This window comes from Patagioenas fasciata, chromosome 23 (assembly GCF_037038585.1).
Source record: "Patagioenas fasciata isolate bPatFas1 chromosome 23, bPatFas1.hap1, whole genome shotgun sequence".
Lineage (NCBI taxonomy): Eukaryota > Metazoa > Chordata > Aves > Columbiformes > Columbidae > Patagioenas > Patagioenas fasciata.
Window position 1 is genome coordinate 3562292 of NC_092542.1, and position 24574 is coordinate 3586865.

Genomic DNA, 24574 nt, shown 5'->3' on the forward strand with positions numbered 1-24574 from the left:
ACTGATTCTTTTAGGGAAAAAAAGACAAGTGATCTTTGGCAATTATCATACCTCTAGTCTTAACTTCTCCTGCTAGTAAAGTAATGGAACAAATATTAAGAGGGAGGAGAAAATCATTAAACATCTAGAGGATAAAGGATCCATGAGCAATAAACAGCATCAGGATTATAAAGAATAAATCTTGCCAGACAAATTTAATTGCTTTTTTTGATAGAATTACAAAATTAGTGGATGAAGGGACGCAATACATTTGGATTTTAGTAAAGCATTTTGATGCAGTCTCACATATGCTTAGAATTAATTCAAATTGGCCTGGATGTGAATGCTACCTCATGGATTGAAAACTGGCTGAAGGACCGTAAACAAAGGCTAATGACAAACAGCAACATATTGAGCTGGGAGGAGGTATCTTGTGAGTGCTGCAAGGATGACTTTGGTTAGGTCTGAGCTTATTTAACATCTTCATTAGTAATCTAGGAGAAGGAATAAACAGCGTGTTAATGAAATTCACAGAAGATACTAAACTGGGAGGAGTTGGCAACACCAGTGAGGAGGAGAAAAATAACACAGAGAGGCCCTGCAAGACAAGGGAGATGGTTCAGAGCACGAGAGGCGTATTTGGAAACTCACAGCTAACACACCTGGGGGTGGAGGGTATTTTTATACATAGGGGACTCACGAGAGCAACATTAAAAGCAATCCTGTGTAACAGGGGATGGTAAACATGATACGTATACATTCTGCAGTATAGATGCAAACAAGGTACCACAACTGAGAGCTGCCCTATGGGGGCAGGAAGCTGCTGGTGTCTGGGGTGGTGACACAGCCCAATTCTGCACCCGCTCGGGGAACAGCAGGAACAACACGATCAGCAGGTTGAAGGGACTCATTTACAAAGTCAGATCAAAACAAGTAAATAAGCTTGGTTAAACGGTGTGCTAAAAGGCTCTGACTATCTGAAGGGGGTGAATGCCAGTTGTGGAGAGGAATTATCTGCTGTGGTTCAAAAGGATATAACCAGGAGAAGCGGAACAAAATTACAAAAAGGGAAATTCAGGCAGCATACCAGTGAAACACATTAGGTGGTAGAATAATGCTCCCAGACACAAGCAAACAGCCACACTGCTTGGCATAATTAAAACTAGGCTGGACAAAATGCAAATAGATCGCAGGGAAGGATCTTATCCTGGCCAGAGGCAGATGGACCAAAGACTTTCTACTCTTCTCCACTGAAGTGTCCACAGGCATTTGTAGGCAACTATCTGTCAATGCACAACCCATGTGTGTCTGCCTGGGTGTATCTGTATGCTCAGAGCGTGTGTCTGTCCGGGCATGCATGTGCGTGTGTGTGTGGGCGAGTTTTGTACCTGTTCCATTTTCCTTTCAAGCCTCCTTGTCTACAACAAAACAGCAGAAACCATCCCAGTTCCCATATCCCTTGTACTTCTTATTTTGTTTCAGTGGCCTATTCCTATGATCAGAGGAAATGCCACAGCAAATATATTAAAGCATTTGTGACCTGTGCATAATAACTAAACCTGGTCCAACAGGTCTTCTCAGTGCTACAAAAGCCCTGGACTTGCAGACTGGGGACATAAAGAGGAGCCTAAGATGAAGTCTAGGGTAACAGTACTATGTGAAGATCTGTGCTCATATGTGGCTCTCAAGATCCTTTTGCAAAATAATTCTATGTGGGCAGATACAGGACATTAACACCTACTGCAGCCAGCCAGGACCGAGGACTACATGCATTCCACAGAATTAAGTCTTTAAATTCAAGAGAAATCTGCATTCAAGTGTGAACTAATGAGCCAGACACTTTGCAGAGGATATAATTCTCCTCTATTCCCGGTTCCGTGCTCTCCTTACCTGCGCAGGTACATCTTCCACGGCTCAGAGAGCTTCTCCTGGACCAGCGCCTTCACTGCCTTGCCCAAGTGCTGTGTCGGCTCTCCAGCCCCAGCTTGGCTGCCATCTCCTTCTGTCTTAACATTCAGCAGGTTGCCAAGGCCGGCGCTGGACTTGGACATCTGGAACAAGAAGACAGATGCTGCATCAAGCCCAGCACGCAGCTGTGGACACTGCCAGTCCGGGTGCCCTCAGGACTGTCCCAAGCAAAGCTGCGTCTTCAAAGATTAAGAGAGAAGACAAGAAGTCTGCAGAGGCTGCCTCAACTGCATCAGCAAAACTTAGTAACACTCACTCTTCTGCATCCTCCGCCCAGCTATCCCAAAGTGTGGTGGAAGGAGGGAAATCTTATTCAAGTGGGGAAAAATTCTGGCTCCACTTAAGCTCCTGGAAAATTCTTACTAACTTCAACAAAGAAATGATGTCACTTTCTCTGCTAAATGGACATTTCCTTCACATCCTTGGACTAAAAAAACTGCTTGTGTGAAAGGCTTCCAATAGATTCTACACAGTGACAGTCTGGAGGTCCAGGTGTATGACATGCAGGACAGAAAAAAGAAATTACTCAAGAGTGCTTACAGAAAACATTTTCTTTTAGAATAAATACACCATTTCCCAGACCATTTCTTGCTTTGTTGTGCTCTCAGTTACCTCCAGTAACAGCAGTGAAATTCACAGCATGAATAACATGCAGGATTGGGCCCAATACTTGCATTATAAACTCCACCCACTTGAGGATCTTGAAGCCCTTTATAAATATCAGTTAATTAAGCCTGACAGCCCCCCCAAATAAACTGCACTACGCTACAGGAGCCCTGGTTATTTGAGGCTCTCTTAATGCCCCCGAAGGTAAAGCCCCTGCTGCTATGTGGAGACTGCAGCTCTTTACAGCTGGAGTCAGAAATTCAGGTCGTCTCTTTGCACTGGTATTTGTTGGGCATTCAATTTCTGTAAAGGGTTCTTTTTGCTAGACAAATAATGAAGGATTCCTCCACAAACAGAGGAAGAAACAAGCGCGATGTGTTCTGTGCACACCGAGCCTGATTCTGCAATCCTTGGTTTTGGAAGAGGCTCCTTCAAATCAGTGGGCTCTGTTCTGTGCTGGTTTGTATCAGTTAATCCCATTCTTTCTTTAAAAATGAAACAAACCTGATGAACCCATATTTTGTACTACACTTATTTTGCACAACAGAATGAATCTTATGCAGGGCTGCACACAAACAAATGCTTATTTCTAAGCATATGCTTAAATCTCATATTCTGGAGATTTTCAAGTGAAGTATCTACTGAAACAGCATTTTGAGCTGGGGCCGTCAGAATGACTCAGGACCCCCGACACAGACTTACTAAACAGACCTACTCACTAGAGAAAAAGCTACATGTTTGCAATCACTAAAGGGGCAATATGTAGGAACGAAGAAGAAATTAAATCTAAAAGGGAACATTAAAACCCCAGTATAACAGAGAGACAACAGAGGAGAAAAGTGGCATAAAGATAAACACAGAAATTAAACACCACAGAGAAAAAAGTGATGAAATCGGAGAGAAAGGAAGCGAGAGATTATCAGGCAAAGTCGCTTTGCCCTCTCTTGAGGGTTATATGGCCTCGGTGCATATAACGCCCGGAGCCGAGGGGATGGCAACAGTTATGCCTGTAAAACCTATCACAGCACAATAGTAAAGCATGGCTCAAAGGCTGCCCTGAGCTCTGCTGCAGTTGTATACAACAGCAAAATTAATCTTGGTACAGTAGAATTTATCATGTGAAAGGGAAATATATATTTGAGATGATGTATAATTTAAGGAGAAAGTAAGGAAAAAGAAACCGTGTATTATCCAAAATAAATATTCTAGAACATGGTAAAGGGGGCTCTGTTGGACACCATTACTCACACCAGAAAGACAGAAATTGATGATTTTGGCTCAAAACTTCTAATTTTTTTCTTCTTCTCTTTCATAAAAACAAATTATTCTCCTCCCCCCGCCCCGTGAAATGTTTTTAAGTAAATAAACGAAATGAGTAACTGTAAAAAGAGAGAGAGAGAGAAGTTGCCAGGTTCTGGAAATAAAAATGGAGAGAAAAAAAAACCCCACAACATCTTTAGGAGCCCTCCTCTGTCTAGAAAGGATAAAAAAAAAGGTGTCAGAGGCTGCAATATATTTCTTCAGCCAGTTCATTAAATTAATTCGTAAGCAGTGGCTCTGAAATTATACCCGATGAAAAATGGTCTCAAAATTTAAATGGTACAAACTCATCTTATTAGAGGCAAAACATTAAAAAACAAACGCATCTCTTCCCCCCCCTCCCCGCCATCGCAGCTTTAATTTCTCTTGGTGGGGGGAATGAAAGGCGTTTGATGGATGGCTCTTACCTTATTCATAAGCGAGGATAAAAGAGATGAATTTGCTGAGACTGTGTGGCCATTTGATTCATTACTGGAACACACAAACCAACAGGGTTTAGTTAAGATGTGCACAGGGACTGTGAGCAGCGAGATTAATCCTTCTCCCTTCAAGCTGCCTTGCTCCTCACCTGCTACATCCAGAGGAAGAGAATGATGCCCACCCTCCCCTGGGCAGGCCAAACTCTTCCTTGTGATAGCCAAGATGGAGAGAAAGAAGGTCCTGAGTTTCCAGAATTTAGTTCTTTCAGCTATTAAAAAGTCCAGACCTACTCCTCCAGTGACGGTCCACACCATCACACTCTTTGGTTACCTGACTCACAACCCACCCTGTTCTACTCTGTCATCCTGTTAGAACTTTTCAAAAATATGCCACAGAACCAGTGGGATGCTGACAGAAGACCCCCCTGGCAGGGGCACACATCCCCTCGGCAGCAGAGAAGGCCACACAACAGTCCTGATGGCCATAGCTAAGTGTGCCGAACAGCAACCTCGCTATTTCATATACAGTGAGAGTTGTAGTTGACTACAAATGCTGGGGTCCCGAGCTGAGGCTCGTTTAAATAAAGTGATGTATAAAAAGGTCAAAGTGGAGCAGGCTCACTTATCCCCAGTATCAGTTTCTCTGCAGTTTTTCCACACCCAACTATCCCCCAACACTCCTATTCTTAGTGGAGATGCTGGACAAGCGGGACACGCTTTGAGACAGGTGCATTTACATCTCACAGGCGCAAAGGTTCATCACCATAACTATAGGTGAGCACATGCCAGACCGACACCACAGTCAGCCCGACACCCAGTTGTTTTGTGTGCCCAATTCCTTGGGAAAGTGCCTCTCTTAGACCCGATTCAATGCCCTATGACATCGGTGATGTGTGGTGAAGTGTGGCACTGGAGCAGCTTTGATCAGCTCCTGATGACAACGTCAGGAATATCTAAGTGAAAGACAGAGCTTTGCCAGTGGCTTGTTCTAGAGCAGAGCACAATAAGTGAGGCTCTTGGCAAAGAGTCAGTAGGTGCTTATGAGCCCCCAAAAATCTGGAGAACACACACTTGAGGGGGAGTATTGAGAGCCTCCCTGCCTTCAGTTTGGGGGCGTCCAGCTCAGCCCCTGTGAATTGCCTGTCATCAGTATGTTGTGTTCTCTTGTATTACAGATACAGGAACTTCTTGCTGGGAAGAGCCAAGTGTGCTTCTCTCACCCGTGATCCTTGACGCTCAGGTCCAGGCTGTGCTCCTGCAGGGAGTCCTGGCTGGTGGCAGATGACGATCCCATGGCCTCCGCAGGTTCCTGCTTCACCTGAACTGGATGGAACCGTCCGGGAGCGGCTGGTTGTCCATTCCCTGCTTGGGAAAGACATCGAAATTAAATGAGAAAAAACAAAATAAGAAAAATGTAGGTCTAAAATGAGGTTACAATGGCAAATAAATAAGTTAAATTGCTATCACCAGTGCATAAATGGAAAAAGCAAAGAAAAAGTGTGGGGGGAGGGAAGTGCTGGGATTGTTGGTCAGCGTTTATTGCCAAGCTGACATGATGGGTTCTGACGTCCACTCCAGCGTGGAAATTTTTCAAGTGATAATTATTGCAAAATTATGTCAAAGTTGTCCAGGCTGTGGGCCCTTTAAAGGAGAAGGGCGGAAGGAGCGTGGGGGAGACCTGATTCTCTGCACAAACTGTCATAACTCATTTGCGGGGCTGCCTCTTAAGCGTTTATTAAAGACTCTGTTAATGCTGAGGCAATGTGGCAGCTTTCGACTGCTAGTCAAGCCCCCTTCCTCGTCCCCAATCCCAGCGTTGCCGTAGCGACAGCGATGGCCCGGACTGCGCCTGCCCAGCAGGAGCATCTGCCCCGCCGGGGCTATCGAAGGTGACAGCCAACGGGCCTGGTTCGAACCGCGCGACCTCCTGCCACCGCCACCACGCTGGCCCACAAAAAGGGGGAATTCTTCTTTTTGGGGGGGGAAGGTTTAGTGCTGAGCCCATGAAATAAAAATACTAATTAAAGGAAAGGAAAAAAGGGGGAAGTGGGGAAAACAGAAGAACAAATTAAAGAAAAAAATTAGGCAGAACAGCAAAGAAAAAAGGAGGGAAAAAAAGTTGCTGACAGGAACATGTCTGCAGAGCTTTTTTCCACAATCCCCAAGTGACTGAAATATTAATTTACCCTCCGGCAGTACAGCTGACGGCGAGCTGCTTCTCAGACAGCAAGTGGCATTTTATTAAAAAATAAAGGAAAATAGTTCCCTCAATGACCTTTCTCTGCTTTAGGAAACAATTTTTCAAATAATAATTTTAAAAGTATGTGAAAGTTCCCCTCCCTCTTTAATCAGATCACTTGGTCTTACTCCCCGCTTGCTCCCGGGGAGAAGGGGACACTGACAGCGCTCCAGTCCTGTCCTGTGCCTGGAGGAGCAGGAGGACGGGCCAGTTTGTGGACTGGACCGACACTATCACCGAACCACAGCGGGGACAAGAGCTGGACCACAAAACCAGCCCCCCAGAGCAGAAAAACAACTGGCAATGAGCTACAGGATCAACACCACTAGGCCCAGCCAAAACTCGATACCATCTACAGAAGAGAGCTTAGGCTGCTGTATAGCTTGCAACTACTGGTCAAGCTTTTTCTTCATTTCCATTTTTAATACAGTGCCTCTCTCTCTCCAGCCCACAGCAAACTAGGTAAAACACATGAAACACTCTTCCTTCAGATCTGGTAGGAGCCTACTCCATTTGTGGGCAAAGCTGCGTTTACTGCCTCTGTTCTGGCCATGTGGGCATAGCCAGTCTCCATGGAAACCTTGCCAAGACTGCCCTCTTCAAGGGTTAACTGGACGCAACAACATTTATTCTCCCATTTACGTTCCTTTACCACCTCCTCCCCACCTCCAGTCCCATGAAGGGAGGTCCCACTGACTCCTCTCCAGGTCAGCAGGCCCTGCTCTTCCTCCCACCACTAGCACAACCGACAAGGGTAACTCACCTGCTTCAAGGGCCACAGAGGGCTTGAGTGCAGCTGCTGCCAGCCTGGCCATCATAGGAGAGATTAATCCCTTGCTAGCAGAGATCCTTTCCATTATAGATGCTGCTGGAGCTGGAGAAGAAGTAGCTGCAGGGTCACCAGATCCTGAAATGGCCTGGGATGAGGAATCTGTAGGAGCAGATGATGTCGGATTGGTGCCAGAAGAACCAGCGGTCATCAGATTAGCTGAGCTGGCAGAAAGCGGTGCAGAGACCCGGCTGGGGATGATGGGGAAGAAGGATCCAGGTGTTCCAGGAAGTGCTGAGTTGGAGAGTGCCAGGGCCAGGGGTATATTGCTGGGCAGAGCCTGGGAGAGCAGGCCCGAGATTTTGGTGGCTGGTGTCATGCTGTTGGCAGACTTGCTGGCCTGCGAGGAAGCCAGCTCAGCAGCAGACGTGGGTGTAGCTGGGACTATGAGAGAAACGGAAGACTGCTGACTGGTGGGGGAGGCACTCAGGCTGGAGTTCTTCGAGCTCATAGCGGAGAAGTCAATAAGGTCATCGTTACTGGACTCCTCTTGCTCGTTATCCTTGGACCCCAAGAGAGAGGTGGGCAGGCCCAGCACTCCTGAGCTCCGGATGTGCCGGCGCTCATGTTTGCGTTTATGGGAGGTCATCTGGCTGGTGGAGGTGAATGTGAAGCCACAACCTGCCCTTATGCAGTGGAAGTGGTTGGTGGCCTTGCTGTAGACACAGCCCTCATACTTGCATTCCTCATATTTGTAGAACTTCTTGAAGCCGTCCTTGGCATAGGCATCATCTTTGATGTGGTAGCTCTTGTGCTTCTCAATGTCACACTTGTTCTTGAAGGTGAATGTGCATCCAGGTCGCCTGCAAGGGCATCAAGGAGGAGAGGGGGATTGGCTATGTGGGCTAGGACCACAATAACATGGGGATGCAGGCACCCACCACTGAAAGTTCCAACCAAAACAGAAGCTGAAGGGGACTAAGGTACAAACCGTGCTTTTCTGTTCTTCCTGAGAACATCAGAAATCAATAGAAGAGCATTTGTGTACAGAAGGCAGAGTTTGGCCCTGAAAGGGATGAGCAGGCTGACTGCTGGCTGGAGAGAACTCTAGCATGGAAGTGCCATTAACAATATATTAAAGGCCTGCTTCAGTCAGACTCTGAAGAGCACTGTGATCTCTTTCCCAAATGACTCCAGGACGTATTTTCTAGTGAGTACAGTTTCCTCAGATCACAGAAAGGCCACTCTTGCCTTCAGAGTGGTCTGTGGCAAGATTCTGGAAATCACATCTGCCCTGGAGCATGAGTTCGTTCTCAAGAGCAGTACTGAGAAGTTCACAGCAGGGAAAATCAAATCCCTGTGTGTACTCCTCAATTTACAGTTTGGCAGTAGGAGGCAAACAGACCACACAGCTCTGGGTTAGGATCCCTCCCCGTCCCTGCTGTCTCACCTGCAGTGAAAGTGGGTGGTTTTCTGCCCGTAGAACTGGCACTCCACAGTGCCGCAGTCCTCCGTGGCGCGGAACCGCTGAAAACCATCATTGATGAGCTGAGTGTTCTTCTTGTGAAAGTTCTCATGGGTCATCACGTCAGAAGTGCTTGTATAGACCTTGTTACAACCCACCTACACCAGGCCAAAACAGGGAGTCAGTCATCAGCACAGCGTTTTAACAGCCTATCGTTATTACCAGCAATAACAAACACGTGTGCAGCACACATACGTTTAATAGTTCCATTTGTGCACTTCTTCTGGGAGTATTAAGTCATCACTTTAATCCCCAATATAGAGACTGATGGAGCAGTTGTGGGGAAAAATACTCAAAAAAACCCCACCAAAAAACTCTCTGGGCATGAAACAGTAAGAAAAGAAGGGGAGGATGCAAAGTGATAAAAGACCAGCTACAGAAAATCATGCCTGCTTAGGGAGGCAGTAAGCAGGGTTCCTGCTCTTAAAGAGAAAACAACACTGACATTACTTCTTGTTATTTTGGAGCAACATGGAACAAAGTAGGACCTTCACCTAGCTGGGGAATAGAGAATTGAGTGGGAATGAGTTATTTACCTCTTCAGTCCTTCTAGGAGGTAAGGCAGGGTGGTACAACATGAGGCCAACCTTACGAGCTTTTAACATCAGGGCTTAATTCTAGCAAAGCATAAACCCCTATGTTCAGCTCATCTTAGCAAAGTGGTGACTCTTTTTCCCCATTGCTGTGCAAGACTACTGCTTCAATAAGTTTAAACTCGTGCAGCAAATGGGAATGGTGTGACGAGGCCGGAATGCTGAAAACCTGCCTTCCTCTGGGCAAAGCGGGCAACTTTGCCATATTGAGTAAAAAAACACTGGAATCTGAAAACGTCCTCGGCCCCGCTGAGGGAGGATTTTTTTCCTTCTCTAGCACAACGTGTGCCAATGCCTGCACCATCTCAGAAGTGAAGAGAACGAAAACACCGCCTCTTAATTCAGCCCAGGTTGATTCAAACAGGCAATAACAAAACCCATGACAAATACCCAGAAAAAAAAAAGGATCTCCAGCTATTTCCAATATAAAAGAGCCTCTCTCTTTCCACACTGACACCTTGAAAAAAGACAGACCCTGCATGGCATTAAAAAAAAGAATTAAACAAAAACCTCCTTAGGAATAATTTGCAATGCAGCTCTTGGTGCTAAAGCCTAAAAAAATGTCAGTTTATATAAACAACTAACTGAATTTTATCCACACCAATTATGGACATAAAGAAAAAAACCCCATGAGATGGATGGCACAAATTCTGCCATTTAAGCAGTATTTTCTTTAATTGGGAATTTATATTCAGACACCTTTCCTGTAAGACACTGCTTACATGGGCATTATTTTACTGGAAGACAGTGGGCAGAGGATGGAATTATCCATATATAGTTGTGTCAATGAGGGTCTCTATTCAAACTCAGAGTGACTTAAAGCTGTGAAACATTCCTTGTACTCTAAAAAAATTAAACAAAGCCCATCCTGCTCAATTGAAGAAAGTGAACAATCAATATTACAGAAGCATAACAAAAAAAGTCATCAAAAGAAAGTCACATGAAGTTCCCAATTTATCAAATGTTGTAAGCACATGCTTAAACCAACCCCTATTCAGGACAGTACTTGAGTGCATGCCTAACATTTAAGTATGTGCTTAAGCCTCATTGACTTCAGAAAGCTTACCTGATTCCAAGTTAAACATATGCTGAAGTCTATCCCAGCAAAGCATTTAAGCATGTGATTAAGGCCTTGTGACTTTAACTGGGGTCTTAAACTGTTGGGATAGGGCAGGAAGATCTGAGTTTTCAGGGCAGAAAAGCTTTCACCAAGGGCTGCCTGATTGTTGTGTTTTAACTTCGGCACATTGTCACCCCCTTGCCTCAGGGCAGCCCCTTGCTCTCTAATGAGAAGCTGGGCTCCCAGAACTCAAGAATCCTTTCAGTGCACCCCAAAAAGGACCCGGCTCAAACAGTGGCTCCTGTTTTGCCTGGCGGCCTGCCCTCTGTTCCCGGTCCAGCGGTTACCTGCATGCAGTGGTAGTGTGTGCTTTTCCCGTTCAGGTGGCAGCCGTGATAGTACACGCTGCAGTCATCCAAGGGGCTGAAGCGCATGAAGCCGTGCTGGAGGGAATTATCACGTTTCTTGTGCATGTTGTAATGCCGAATCACATCCTGTTTACTAGTGAATCTCTGGAGAGATACAGAGACAGACAGTGAGACACGTGATGGGAGTGGGTGGGTGGCAGGGGTAGTTGTTGTTGTTAAGAAACTTATGGTACCAGGAGTTCAGCAGTAATCACCCCAAGAGAGTCAGGCTGAAGAGGAGTTGTGTGCATGTATCTTCTTGGTAAAGTATATACAGGTGAAAAGTTGTGAACGTGACACTGGGGTGATGTCCAGAATATGTTCCCTGCAGCTTTAAGACTGCAATTCTTCTAACATAATTTTAGCTGCTACTATCTCAAGAACTACTATAGTTAGAAAGCAAACCAGTGAACTAAACAGCCTACAAGAGTAATGCAAGCTTCCAAAGCACCCACTGTAGTGGTTTGCGAGACACTGGCTGCCACATTCATGTCAGACTAGAAACTGGGAAAGACACCCTGCTCTTTCATAGTATTTTCCTGTTGCAAGTCATCTGCCTCCCCTACAAGGTAGGACAACTTAATTAGGAAAACAGGGACACAGAGCTTTCTTTCAGTCACAGAACAAGATAGTACTAGAGCTTAGAGCTACAACTGTATGACCAGAATATCCTTTTCATCTATGTGCTTGAAGTAATGAAGGGGTACCCCACTGGCAGAGCAGGCTAAGTGCCTTTAAAATGAAGGTTTTCATTTCTATTTCCCACAGACATCAATATTTAACAGTGAAGGTGGGAAAGTAAATCTGATTTTTTTAAAAAATAAATCAATATCTATTTATTTTGAGGAGTAATTGAAAAGGCCTGTATTCTAATGTTTAACAACTTTTCTAGTCTCCCTCACAGGAAACAAATGATTATCGCTTCCACTCTTTCCTCCTATAATATCAATCCTGATCAATCTCGTTGGTATTGGCACGGGAATATATGGATATAGATTTCAACAGGAATCCCTCGGAGGCTGGAGGTATGATTTCCCAGGGCGTACATACAGGATTGCTATTGCCAATCATCGTTAATTTGTGCCCACTTATTACAGAGCGTTACTTATTCTAAAATATATCTCAGCCATAAAATAATTTGCATTTTAAAAAGCAGCCTAAATCCTTATTCCCTGTGAGACCAGACAGCTCCTTTGCAAGCAGCTTCTAGACTCCTTAGGAAATAATCATGAGGCCAATCATACTAATAGGTTTTTCTGTCTTTCCATCCTTTGTGTTTCTCTCTTTCTGGTGCAGAGATATCCATGTCACAGTTGGGACAGACTCAACTCGATTACCAAATGCTGGGCTAGGAGGACCACTACATGCAGACAAACCGTCCTTTGATCAATAGAAACCCACAGTCAAGCTCAGCAGATCCAGATCAACTTCCTACGCTGTGGTCAGACTCATTCCTCTGAGACCCAAAGGTCTCCTGGGGTAGAGCTGAAGTGGTGACTGATGCACAGTCGAGGCAAACTCGGGGATTCCCACTTAGACACGCAGCCTGACCACAGAAACGGCAGTGTCAAACTCAGACCTGGGAAGAGGGTAAACAAACACAGCACGGGACTCGGCTGGCTTGACGTCGCTACCCTGGCAGTTCTCCCAGTCATGACAGCATCCCACATGCTCCTGCCCCCACCTCTCCCCACAAATCCCAGCCTGCTGCTGGTCTTATTGGGTGTTTTGTTGCAGATACTGCTGCTACAATGTCACTCAGGCAGCAGGAGGGAAAGAGACAGACTAACAGATCAGCATTCCCTCGTTTCAGGCACAATTTGTAACACAGCAGAATTTATTCCCTTGGTTTCACTGGAGTAGTTCCCACTGACTTGAGTTGATCTATATTCTGCTCTTCATTACAGTGGTCTGGGTTTGGTTAAATGGTGTTGGATTGGATTAAATGGGAACAAAACAGGATCTTAGTTCAAAATATATCTTGCCCTCTTTCAGAGTGGAAAAGTGAAGAGGAGTGTGTGTGCACGGCGGTGGAAAGCTCAGAAGGACATTTCCCCTAGGTTGTACTCCTTTAATATTCAGGTAGCCGTGCTAATAATTTTTACTATCTTTTTACCTGGTAGTTGCACTCTGGGTCAAGGCAGTGGTAATGTTCTCGATACTGGTATGCACAGTGTATATGTCCACAGTGCTGACTGCCAGAGAACCTGCAAACATGAGAAGGACAGAAAGAATGAATGAAACTGCCTCCCAACACTAGTGCCTACAAGTAAGGTACAAATGTAAGTCCCATTCCTGCTTTCATTCCACGTGTTTATGGCATTAAACCCCATTTCCTTTATCTCCTCCAAGGATGGTGATCCACCCACCCTCCTCTTCTTATTTGTCACTATTTAAAGGTGCTTCTTGAGCAGGATCATTCAGGTCTTGTACAGCCCTAATCTGTCTTTCCCTTTGAAATTCATCACCATTATCTAAGATGCTCACTTGGGAAAGAGTAAGAAAGGAGGGATCCTTGAATTAAGTATCATACAATTCTAAAATTCTTGTGTATGAGTTTAGATACCACAGCAGTGAGTTTCAGAATCCCCTATGCCAGAAGGAGACAAATAAGCATTGGCCAAATACAGATTCTAAATTTTAGGTATACATCCATCTAGTAGGACCTCAGAAAAGCTCAGGCATTTATCTGTTTGTACAAGTTATGTCTCAGGATGTTTTTTTAATCACAGTATGGTGTCACACTACAGAGAGGATTGCGAACCAGTGGATTAGATGGTAAACGACACAGAGAGAAGATGATCGCGGCAAGATTATATAGGAACTTTCAATCAGATGGACAGATCAATGGAAAGATAAGCGAGATGGATCAACAAGAACAGAACGAAGCGTTACAGGTTGCCCATCTCGTCCCCGCATCTTCTGCCATGCACGACAGCCCTGCTAATCATTAGTTTTCACGTGGATACAGTATTTGCTCACAATAAAAAGCAGTACAATGCAAAAGAACGGGGTTTTCAGCCTGCCTTCAGTGCAATTAAGAGGACACAAGAAGCAGCAGCCAATAACATGCACCTAATCTGTTTCTGCAGGCCACCACTGAGCATTCCACACCGCAAATCTGGAGACTCCTGAAATACAGGCTGGATAAAAACCCTAGAAAGGCCATAGAATATCTACATACAAACAGACAGTGCACAGAATGTATTGACAGACAGACACACCAGTAATTGGCAAAATGGGATGATCCAGTAACAGGCTAATCAGTGCAATGAACTCTCTGATGTATATTCTATAGGACCCTGGAAGAGCTGAAGAGCTTGAAAGCAAAAAGCAGTGGAGAGAAGGAGACTCAGAGGGGAAACATTCAAAGATAAAGTACCATCTGCTCAAAGGTTCCTCAAAGGTTCCTCACGTCACTTAGTGCTAAACACAGCAGGAGTGCATACGATAAAGGGCATGGGAGAGAAACAAGGAAGGGCAATGGATAAGAAGGAAAAATGAGAGGAGTGATAGTGTCCTGGGGCAATCAAGGAATGGGGCAGGAGCAGGGGAGACTATGGATTGTCATAAGGTGAGGTAACACTAAGCTACAAGACAGAAAAAGTCAGGATGAAAAGCTGTACTAAAAACGGCATTTCTGAAGCACAGTAAGGAAGAGGAGGTCAACTGTGGAGACAGCAGGGCCTCTAGGAGATGGAAAGGGGACTTAATTGACAGAAAAGATAGACATTGCTAAAAAATTAAATGACTTCTTTGCCTCAGCATTCACAAAGGGAGACAGGGACAGATGCCAGGAGCAGACATGCCTTTCCCTGGGGAAGGAGAAGAAATACTGCAGGAAATCAGGATCACGTCAGAACAGGTGATTGAGAAACTGGAACAAACCTCAGCAGCGGAGAAGAAACAAACCACAAGGCAAACAGCGAGGCTGGCTGCACAAACAAAGGTGTGGAGCTGAAAGCAGAGGAAGCAATTCCTGCTCAACGCCTGGGCAACTGTGAGGCTCGTACAGGGCACAGGCAGCACTGAGTCACCGTGGCATTAGCCAGGTACACACAGCTCGGTAGCAAATCGAACCAACTGGTCCTGCTAGTCTGGGGCTTTACATGAACAGCTTTAAAGGAAAGAAACTGCTCCGTGGAAAGTTTCCTCCCCGAAAGGGGAATGCGAGAGCAGAGGGCTGGAGAACTGTGGAGCGTAGGCCAGGCAGGGAGCAGGGGAAGATAAAGACCTCACTGACAAATACACATCTTTGAAACAAACCAGTCCAAAATATTATCAAAAGTGAGGATGCAGAACGACCAGTGATGCTAACTGCAACAAAAGGGCCGGACACTGAAGAGATCTGACTGTTTGGGATGAGTTACTCGCTCCTAGCAGGAGTAACTCATGGGCTCGGGTTTAAAATCAAGAGCCAAACAAGCACTTCAGACTCCTGCCCTCCCTTCCACGTGCCGCGGACGGTGTGTGTGGCGTCTGCAGCGCAGGAAGGGAGAGGCAAGCGTTCACCAAACCCTGTGCTTGGGGAAGGAGGGGAGCAGCAAACACAGCACAACGGGGAAATTCTGCTCTCTCAGCCTGGAAGGTTAGGCTCCTAAAGGGTTATATTTATCCTGTGTTTTTTCTGACACTTGAAACAGTTCAAAGCTATGAATTTTTAAAGCACAGCATCTGTTTAGCTTTTTCATAACAGGAAAGCTTACACCCCACACACTTGCTTACACGCATACACACGTGCACATTTACATGCACATACTCTAAGGTACATCAACACCCCTCTTAATTTACATGAGCGTACCCACAATTTCCATGCACGTGATCAGACACAAACACACCTGAAACAAGGAAACTCACAGACCATTTATTCACACTGATATGCAAATCCAAACCCCTAAACTGTCCACACAGGCACACAGCTTCATTTTCACCAGAACAACCCCCTCCCCCTCCCCTTACTTTAATCGCTTCACTTTTTGGCCAGAAAGAACTAGTCCTGATCTGGCAAGGGTTCGAAAGAAAAACCAAGATAAATAAATAATAATAAAAATAATAAATAAAGAAGTCAGCAAGCTTAGAGAGTGTTTACAGACTCATTACCCTGTAACGATGATATGAAAGAAGGAAGAAAAAAACCCACCCCAATTACAAGGGGGGAGGAAACCCACACAGAAATAAATATTTAAGCAAGTGCTGCCAGAAGCACCATCTGCTGAGGCACTAATAATAATAATAATAATAATAATTTTTTTCTGTGGTCTTTTTTTTTTAATTATAAATATACGGGGGGTGGGGGAAACAACCCAACCCAAACTAGCTAAGTAAGAGGTTTTGTTTTGTTGTGTGAGATAATAGATTATCCCTGGGCAGCTTTTGGCAGTGGCTTTGGCAAACTCATTAAGCTAATTATGCAGTACAGACACAGAGTGTCGTGCCTCTCTCCCCCCACCCCTTGATTTTAAGGCTTTAAACTGTTTTTAAAATTGTGTGTAAATTGAAGGGAAGTGGCTGTGCTGCCAACGGGTGGCTTGCGGAGCTTTTTGAGCAGGATGTGGTGTCCCTTAGTGATCTCACAGGCCTCCCTCAGTTACCTGCCTGACCCAGGGGAAGGGGCTTGCACAGTGGATGTGGGTGAAGTGTTTATACCGTTCTCTGCTTGGGAGGGGAACTGGGGACACAAAGGGTGACATCTCCTCTCTCACTGCAACACCGGCCATTCCTGCAGCCTCCGCAATAAAAAGGGCGCTGTTCCTTCTGCCTCATGCAAAGCTGGGCTTAAACCCCACTGCCTTTAATCCTCTGCTCTCCCAGGAGGCAGTGAGTTGCCGCATGCACTATAGGCATCGCTGCTTCAGGAGCTGCAACCGTCCCCGTTCCATGTGGTCTTCTGCCCCCTCTCCTACATCAGGGATTTGGGCAAAAGGGATGGATGGGAAATCATGTCTCGTTCCACTCCCCAGCTACGGAGGGCACTGCTCCCACCCTTTTCCCCTGCTGATGTGCCAAGATCTTCCCTCACACCCTCCTAGCAGCTGCTTCTGTGTACAAACGGTGTTTGCAGTGAGTGTCCTCACTGTACAAATGGAGGATCCAACAGGCCAGGGGCAAAGGCTGATGGACCCTTTACACCATGAACTATAAACCAGGCAGGTTTTATGCTATAACCTCCTCTGTCCCTCTGGCTCTCATGGCATTACTTACTCTGATCACAACCACCTTGGGCTCCCTCTCAGCATCACTCATTCCCGACCTAAGCTTGCCCAGAGCTGTGATAGGGTGCCCTAGTCTGCACCTTATTCAGTGAAGGTTTCTCATATAAATGAGCTGCAAAATTTTCTAGGATAAAACACCCCACATTGACGCCGAGACCTTCCTAAGTTGAGTCACTAGTGAATTCCTTCAGCCTAGATTCCCAGAGGTGAGATGTTCTCTGCTTGCATCCTGCAGGCACTGGACATGAGAGGTTGAAGACAGCACAGCAATGGACAGAAAGAATGACAGTCAAGAGACAGCACTTCCATTTAAACCCTGGGCTTCTGCAGTGAAACATTTTTCCACTATTTGTCACAAAGTCTAACAGCTCTGGGGAGCAGAGCACGCTCTTGGCATGCTTGTACACCTCTCACAGCTACTGCTCTCCCAAGCTGGGGAACAGAGCAAGTACAGATGCCAGAGGGAAATGGAAGTGCCAATGACTGGTTTAAACACTTGATCCAGATGGACAAGACCTCATCTCTCCCACCACCACTCCACCCTCTTACTTCCAGCCGTCTCCCCAAGAAAGTGAGAGTTTTGCCTACCTGGCAATATACTTCTGGTAAATATTTACATCTTCGCTGACAGCTGGTTTGTCAGTGGGTAATCCGTTCCTAATGAGAAACACACAGGACAGAGTTGGTTAGCAGGCAGGAACAGGGCACACTCTAAGCTCCTTGTTTCTCTCACACACCACTGACACACCGGGACAGAGGGCCCAGAAAGACACCCATGGGTTTAACCTCCCTCGTCCATACCCTCCAAATCGCGTGCCTTCTTTTCCTAGGGAACCACACAGTCCACCCATCACCCCTACTGAGCGTTCCCTCTTTGCAGTACTTAGTTCAGTTTGTTGGAGACACTATGACCAACCACAAAAACCTGTTTTTTTTCCACAGAAAAAACTAAATACCCATATACAAACAAGTGATGGCCACATGAAAACAAACGCATCCCTGGATCACCTTGCAACGCTGCCCTTACGTGCACAGAAAGCCTCAACTGTGGGAGAAAAGACTCTGTGCGTCAGCCATGCTGTGAACTACTACACATTTCCTACTGCTACCCAGTCCCGGCAACGTGGCTACAGTGCCCTAGATGGGGCTTTACTGGCCTCCTTTTTGACACATATGTCCCAACTCCAATGGACAGATAGGGCAGCAATAGTATTTATGTATTTTAATCAATGAGAAAATCAACCCAACTGGACCCAACTGTCATGTAAGCCTGGGTTACTTCATTAGGAAGCGGACAAAAGTTACATCCTCTATGAATTCAGCAAGAGGAAAAAGAGATACAGGGCCAGACTCCACGTTACCTACGAGACAGTGGCATAGCAAAGCAATGCCAGACAGGCTGTATGCAGTCTTCCTCCTCAGTTTTCCCCCCACCAACCTCCAGACAGCTCAGTACCCTGATTCAAACAAGGACACTTTCCCACAGAGTTCACTTGAAGTGGGTAGGTTAGTTCAGGGCAGGTTAATAGCATTAGATGGTAGAGAGTTTAAATGCATGGCTAGCGCATCTGTGTGAGAGTCAGGGGTATTCCTGGCAGGTTGTTTGGTCCCAGTGGGAACTGTGAAGGGAAAGCCAGGTCCCAGACACCACAGTTAGCACTTCCTCCACCAGCACAATTAATAGGCTGCTGTCTTTTGTCACAAAAGTGTGTTATCTAGTAAGTACCCTGAAGGAGAAGGGACCAGAGCCTCCTTTGTACCCAAGTGTGTGATGACGACACAGAACTGTCAGTTAAGTCCCTGGCCACCTCCATTCCTGTTGCAAGCCCATCATGATGCCCCAGTCAAGGAAGTTCTGTGGCCAGAGGAGGGATCACCAGGGTGCTGCAAACCCACAGCTGCAGGTGGCAGGAAATGAGCAAAGGAAAGGAAATCAAACTGGGATGCCAGCGCAACACCAAAGCAGAGCAGAAGAGTCTCACAGCCCCCAGGCACAGCTCTAGGATGGACACTGAACTCCAGGCAGCCAAGCGTTCTGTGGACTCTTCAGGCACAGAGTCCCTGGCCAAGTCACCCATCACAACAAGGCACTGTGCCTACAGGAATATTTACACCACAGTGTTTTTTAATAGGAGTGCCTGCCTGCCATCTGGAGCACATACAGAGTTCATCCTGAGCAGAGGCTAGATGCAAATGTTAATAATCCTCTGCCCTTTCCCATACACCTTAACCATAGAGCTCCCAAATCTGTCTTCAGGCAGCTGGGAGGTGACTGTTTCACATGAAGATGGTACCATGAGCTCTGTCGTCCAGGTGTGGAAACACGGTGAGTGGGGAATGAGACCTGCTTGAGACTGCAAAGACCACTTGAGTGAGGATTCAGCCCAAGGCCTCCAAGGCCCACTATTAAAACATAAACCAGTCTTCTTCCTTACCAGCGGGCAAGGCAGTAGGATGGATGTGATGGCATTTGACATGGAAGTGCAGGCCAGAGGTCCTAGACTTACCACAAATGACCCCATGGGATTCACAGCTCACAACAGCACCAAATTCAGAGTGAGAAATGAGTAAATCCAAACCATGACAAGAAAGCAGAGAAGTCCCTCACTCCCTGTTTGCAGCCTCACATACATATGTAGCTTTTCTACAGCTACCACCTCTGGAAGCCACATTAAAAAGCAATCCAAGGCTTGGCACGGCCTTCAGATATCTCCATTCAGTCAATGGCATCACTGCAGAGATTGCCAGCAACATATGTGTAGGAGGTTATTAGTGGTAATTGGGCTAATGAGTTTGCCCAGTCTAAGGGGTAATTGAATCACCTCTATTTGTGTAAGGAACACACAAATTGAGAAGACACAGGCCTGGACCCACAGAGTGTGTATATGACTAAGTCCTATGAAAATGGATGGGAATTAGGCACCAAAATGTCTTCTGAGTTCTGGGACAAACAAAAAGCCCCGTCTTGCTAATGGTAAAGTCAGCAGAGTTTTGCCATTGAGCTAAATGGAAGCAAGAATCAGGTGGATGCCAGGGAACCAGAAGAAGGAGAAAGTAAAGTAGCTACAACCTTGACCTTAGAGTGCTAACAGTACAACATTCCCTCATCTTTCATTTTAACATACAAACCCAGGAACCGGTGAGCTCTAGATTCATGGTTGTGACTGCTGATGGCAGGCCACATCCTTAGTGCAAATAAGATAAGAGATTTAAGGTGCAACAGAGGATCAGACACTCCAACAGAGAGAAAAAAAAACCAAAAGCCAAAGCATCACATGAACAGTGCAGTATTTATCATCATACAAACTGGAATTGCCCACTGATCCACACACACTTCAGGTACGATCCCCCAACTAATACAAAGATAAGTGAAAGGACACTTACTTTACTGTAGAGACTGTTCCAGTTGTGATGGAGTCTGTCTTGGAGAAAGTTGACTTCAGGTACTCAGGAGTGTTGAATGGCAATGAGACGGACTGCTCTGGCCCAGCCACAGGAGTGCTGCCGGGGGTACTGGCGAGGGGCGCAGGGGCCAGGCTGGGTGTTGGAGCTTTTACTGGAGTAAGCTTCTGAATGTTCCTCACATCATATTTGGAAGGCCGGCCTACCTTGCCTGTCTTGAAGGCGATGGCTCCTCCCATGTCTGGGCTTCCTTCTCCAGGCTTGAAAAGGTGCAAGTACTTGACATTTTCTAGGTCATACTTGGAGGCCTTCTTATAAGTGTTGCCATTTTGTGGCCTGATGCTCTCACCCGTCTTCAGCTTTTGAATGAAGAAGTCGTATTTGGAGGTCCGTGACATCAGGCCTTGCATCTGGGAACTGCTGGGAGAGGGCAGCGGCAGGATGGTGGCTTTGGTCTCCGTCAGCATGGAGGCATCTGGACCTGGCACCCGAATGGGCTGTGCCAGCACTGAGGAACTTTCTTTGCCGAGCTTGGAGCCCAGCTCCTCAGATTTGGCCAAGTGCATGGGCCAAGAGAGCTGCTCTCCAGCTTTCAGTTTGCGGATGTACTCCTCGTACTTGGAGAAGCGGGCTCGTTTGCTCATGGCATCCTCGCCGGGGAGAGAGGCAGCAGCCGCAGTGGCCTCTGAGGTAGCAGCGTTCAGCTTGTCAAAGCTGATCTTGCGGGCCAGCTCATCCCGCATGTTCTGATCATCGTAGCCAAACATGCCCAGGAACTCATTCATGGTGGTGGCGGCATAATCTCGCAGCGATGAAGCTTCCCCTACAGAGAATCAAAGTGAGAGAGTCACGCAAGGCGCTGGTATTTCTTCTCCTCCCATACCAGCACTAGTAGCGGGGAGGGGGAGTAAGGGGAGATGGGAACATGATCTACTGACGTTTGGCTCACTTGTTAGGTTTTACGACTCTTAAATTAATTTGTTTAAAAAAAAAAAGTAATTAATACTGGGGTAAAATAAAAAGAGTTCATCAATGCCAGGAAAATCAATTTCCTAAATGTTCTAGCCGATGGCTTTTCAGTACATTAAACAAAGTTTCATAAATGTCTCTGCACTCTTGCCTTGGCCTAATATGAAGAAAAAGTAATTTTACTGGAAGTGAGACCAACGCCAATATGCTGAGGTTTGTACAGGTCTGTCCTTGTGTGTGCCTGTAAATGGCAGGAGGGGCAGAGAGGCAGCGTGTCTGCATGTGTAAGGGGGGCAGGAACATGTGAGATACACTGTGTGTGCTGTGGACAGCACGGTGCAAAACAGAGAAGGGAAACACCGCAAGACGATGTATGGGGTGGAGCAGGAGGAGGGCAGAACGGAGACGTGCAGAGAAGCTGCAGAGGTAGCAATGGGTGAAGGTGAGGGAAGAGCCGCAAAGGCTATATGCATGAGAAGCTCAGCAGTGAGGAGTGGGGGTGAGGACTGCAGAAGGCAAGACAAAGATAGGATAGTGCCCCGTAGCTGTTGCAGTCCTTCCCTGCAGATTTTGTAAGGTTTCTTTCCACCCAACTTCCTTCCTTCCCAATGACTGGAGAGCTCCTACTCTCCACGTGAAAACGGGCCACAGCTCAGTGAAGGCTGCAGAAACCCACAGGGAGCTTTCTGAACAGCCAGGAACAGCTTCACTGAGACCAGGAAAGGGAAAAGTCCATACAGGTGCAAAACAGGTAAGAAACAGCCTTTTCTCCATCGGGATTTGGACTGAGGACAGACAGAGCTGTTGCCCTGCTGTTGGATCCAGAGAAGGGCAGAAAGGCTGCTCTCCGCAATGTGGGCTGGGGAAAGGGCAGGAACGGCTTCATCTACCTGATCACAAGGAGGAAGAATAAGCACAAACTGTCCTTCCTTGGGTCTCTCCCTCCCCCCCTCCCTCAGGCAGTTTCACAGGCCACCAGGAGGGGAAGAACACACATCTGGAGGTCACCCAATATCAGTGTAAAGGAGGAAATAAAGATTGCTCTGACGTGCCAGCTTGGAGTCATTTAGGCTTCAGTCTGACACAGCGCTCCTCCTCCTCTCCCTCTTGCTTTCTCCTGCAGAGTAAAGATTTACGGTGTGCAGGATTCCTTCAAACCTCCCTCGTCATCTTTTCCAATCACTCCAGCTCTCGTGGGCAAGCACACTCGTTCACAAGGAGCCAGCACAGGCAGGTACACTGGCAGCAGAATGGAGGTTCTGGGCACTGGGTCCAGCTCAAACCAAATCAGCACTGCCTTGAAACACAGTGGAAAAGGAAGGCACCAAAACACAGCCATGGGTCAACCGATCCAAAGCCTGAAAGTGGACCCCTAGGATTTGGCGGATGACAGCCAATGATGCCATGTGCACAGGTATGCACATACATGAGAGTATTTCTGCACACACAAGACCCCATCAATGAGCAAAGTCAAATTCAAGAGCCATCAGCTTCCACAGGACTGCACGGAACAGACTGCCTGCAACAGGCACTAACATGCGCAAGACCGTGACAGTCACATTCCTGTTTCAATACTGCCCAGTAGAGCTGTGTTCATGCAGCACAAGTGTTGCTGCACTAGTTGCCTGTGTACATGGTATGTGTAAAAGACAATGCCGTGTCTGGCTCAGGTTGTAGCTTTTTGTCTTCACGCTCCACCATGGGTCAGTATTGATCTTAAAGGACATGAAACGCACAGTCATGCCCCACAGTGTCCAATGACAAGACTTGTCAGAAGGAAATTACTCCATCCCCAGAGGCAGGATCATTTCATCTGTGCTTCCGCACTTGGCCCACTCCTGTGGCCCCTCCAACACCCTACCAAAGCCATCAACTTTATTTTTCACACACAGACGTATTAAATAATTTCATCTTGTTTTAAAGCAGTTCCCCTTTTCACCTCTTTTTCTCTCTTCTCTACCTCCATTTCAGTGTAACTCTATGACTCAACTGAAGAGACTAAACCCATGAAATCCCTACCAGGTCTAACACTTTCCTCTTCTGTTAAATCTGCTTTCCCTGTTCTGCTTTTTCTCTCTTTTCGGACCTGTAAAACAATCCCCTAGCCTCCTTCACAATGCCCTGACCTCCAAGCACTACACAGAAGAACACTAGCCAGCTTGTGCCAAACTGCAAGGGAGAAAGAATACCACAGATAGGATCTGATAGGAAATTAAACTGTTAAGTGTGATTTTTACTAGCTTTAACAGCTGCCCTGAAATCCAGCCAACCCCTTTCCTTCTTTATCCTAACCTGCAGCACACAAAAAAGAGGGGAGACCCCCTTTTTCAATCTCACATCTCCAATCAGTTTTGCAAATTCCAGCTTGATTCAGGCCTCACAGACATCACAAATCCAGATAAGAGATGCAAGAAAACCCAGTATTTTAACACTGGAGAAGATTAAATGTTGTAGGAGACCAGCTCCTTTTTAAATGTCTCTCATCTGTACACCTGGTCTTTGGTACCCATGTAGCTAGACCTCTCAATTTGTGCAAACAATGAGATGCAAAACTCAAGACCATAGGAAAGGGGGAGTTTTCAGACCTTTCTTTGAGCTTTGCAAAGTCTGAGCTTGAGTTCAGGTTTCACTAGCCTGGGTTTAATCCCCTCACCTCCCCCCAAACACCTTGCGTTCTGCTTTTCCACCAACAAAGCCCCCAAAGCCAAGACAACCTTCATTTATTTGCACAGGTACCTAACCATAAGAGTAGAAAACCCTTCCCATACCCTCAAAAAGACAAAAGTGAAGCAGGACAGCGGCTGGAAAACAAATCCCTGTGAAAAGTGCACAGCCCTGGAAGGCACAAGGGGCATTGTCCCTGGGTCTTCATTCCCCTCCCCTGCACTGCATTTTCCTCTCCTTTTCTATGTGATAATAAAAGGGCTCCCTCTTCCCTTGCTGCTGCTCTCCATTTGTGGGCATTGCCAAAGAGCAGAGATCTGTCTGTCTCGGAGCAGCTATCGTATCACAAAGGATCCGAAGCTAACAAAAAAGGGGCTAAAAATAGCCTGCAGCAGCACACTATATATGGAAGGAAAAGCAAAACAGCCCAAATGGAGTGCAA

General features: G+C 46.4%; 1 protein-coding gene across 11 annotated transcripts in view; it reads right to left on the reverse strand.

Moving 5' to 3' along the window:
* The window catches only part of CASZ1 (castor zinc finger 1), a 216972-nt gene that overhangs the window by 19290 nt on the left and 173108 nt on the right, over positions 1–24574 (reverse strand). For 9 of the 11 annotated variants that reach the window (XM_071798597.1, XM_065854932.2, XM_071798596.1 and 6 more), the window contains 9 exons: positions 20482–21322; positions 17686–17754; positions 13002–13092; positions 10826–10990; positions 8751–8923; positions 7295–8163; positions 5513–5657; positions 4281–4344; positions 1870–2030 (listed from right to left, as the gene is read on the reverse strand). In XM_071798597.1, coding sequence (XP_071654698.1) covers positions 1870–2030; positions 4281–4344; positions 5513–5657; positions 7295–8163; positions 8751–8923; positions 10826–10990; positions 13002–13092; positions 17686–17754; positions 20482–21322 — 2578 coding nt within the window. The remainder of the gene's footprint in view (positions 1–1869; positions 2031–4280; positions 4345–5512; positions 5658–7294; positions 8164–8750; positions 8924–10825; positions 10991–13001; positions 13093–17685; positions 17755–20481; positions 21323–24574) is intronic. The other 2 variants (XM_065854934.2, XM_065854926.2) reach the window with 1 other exon arrangement.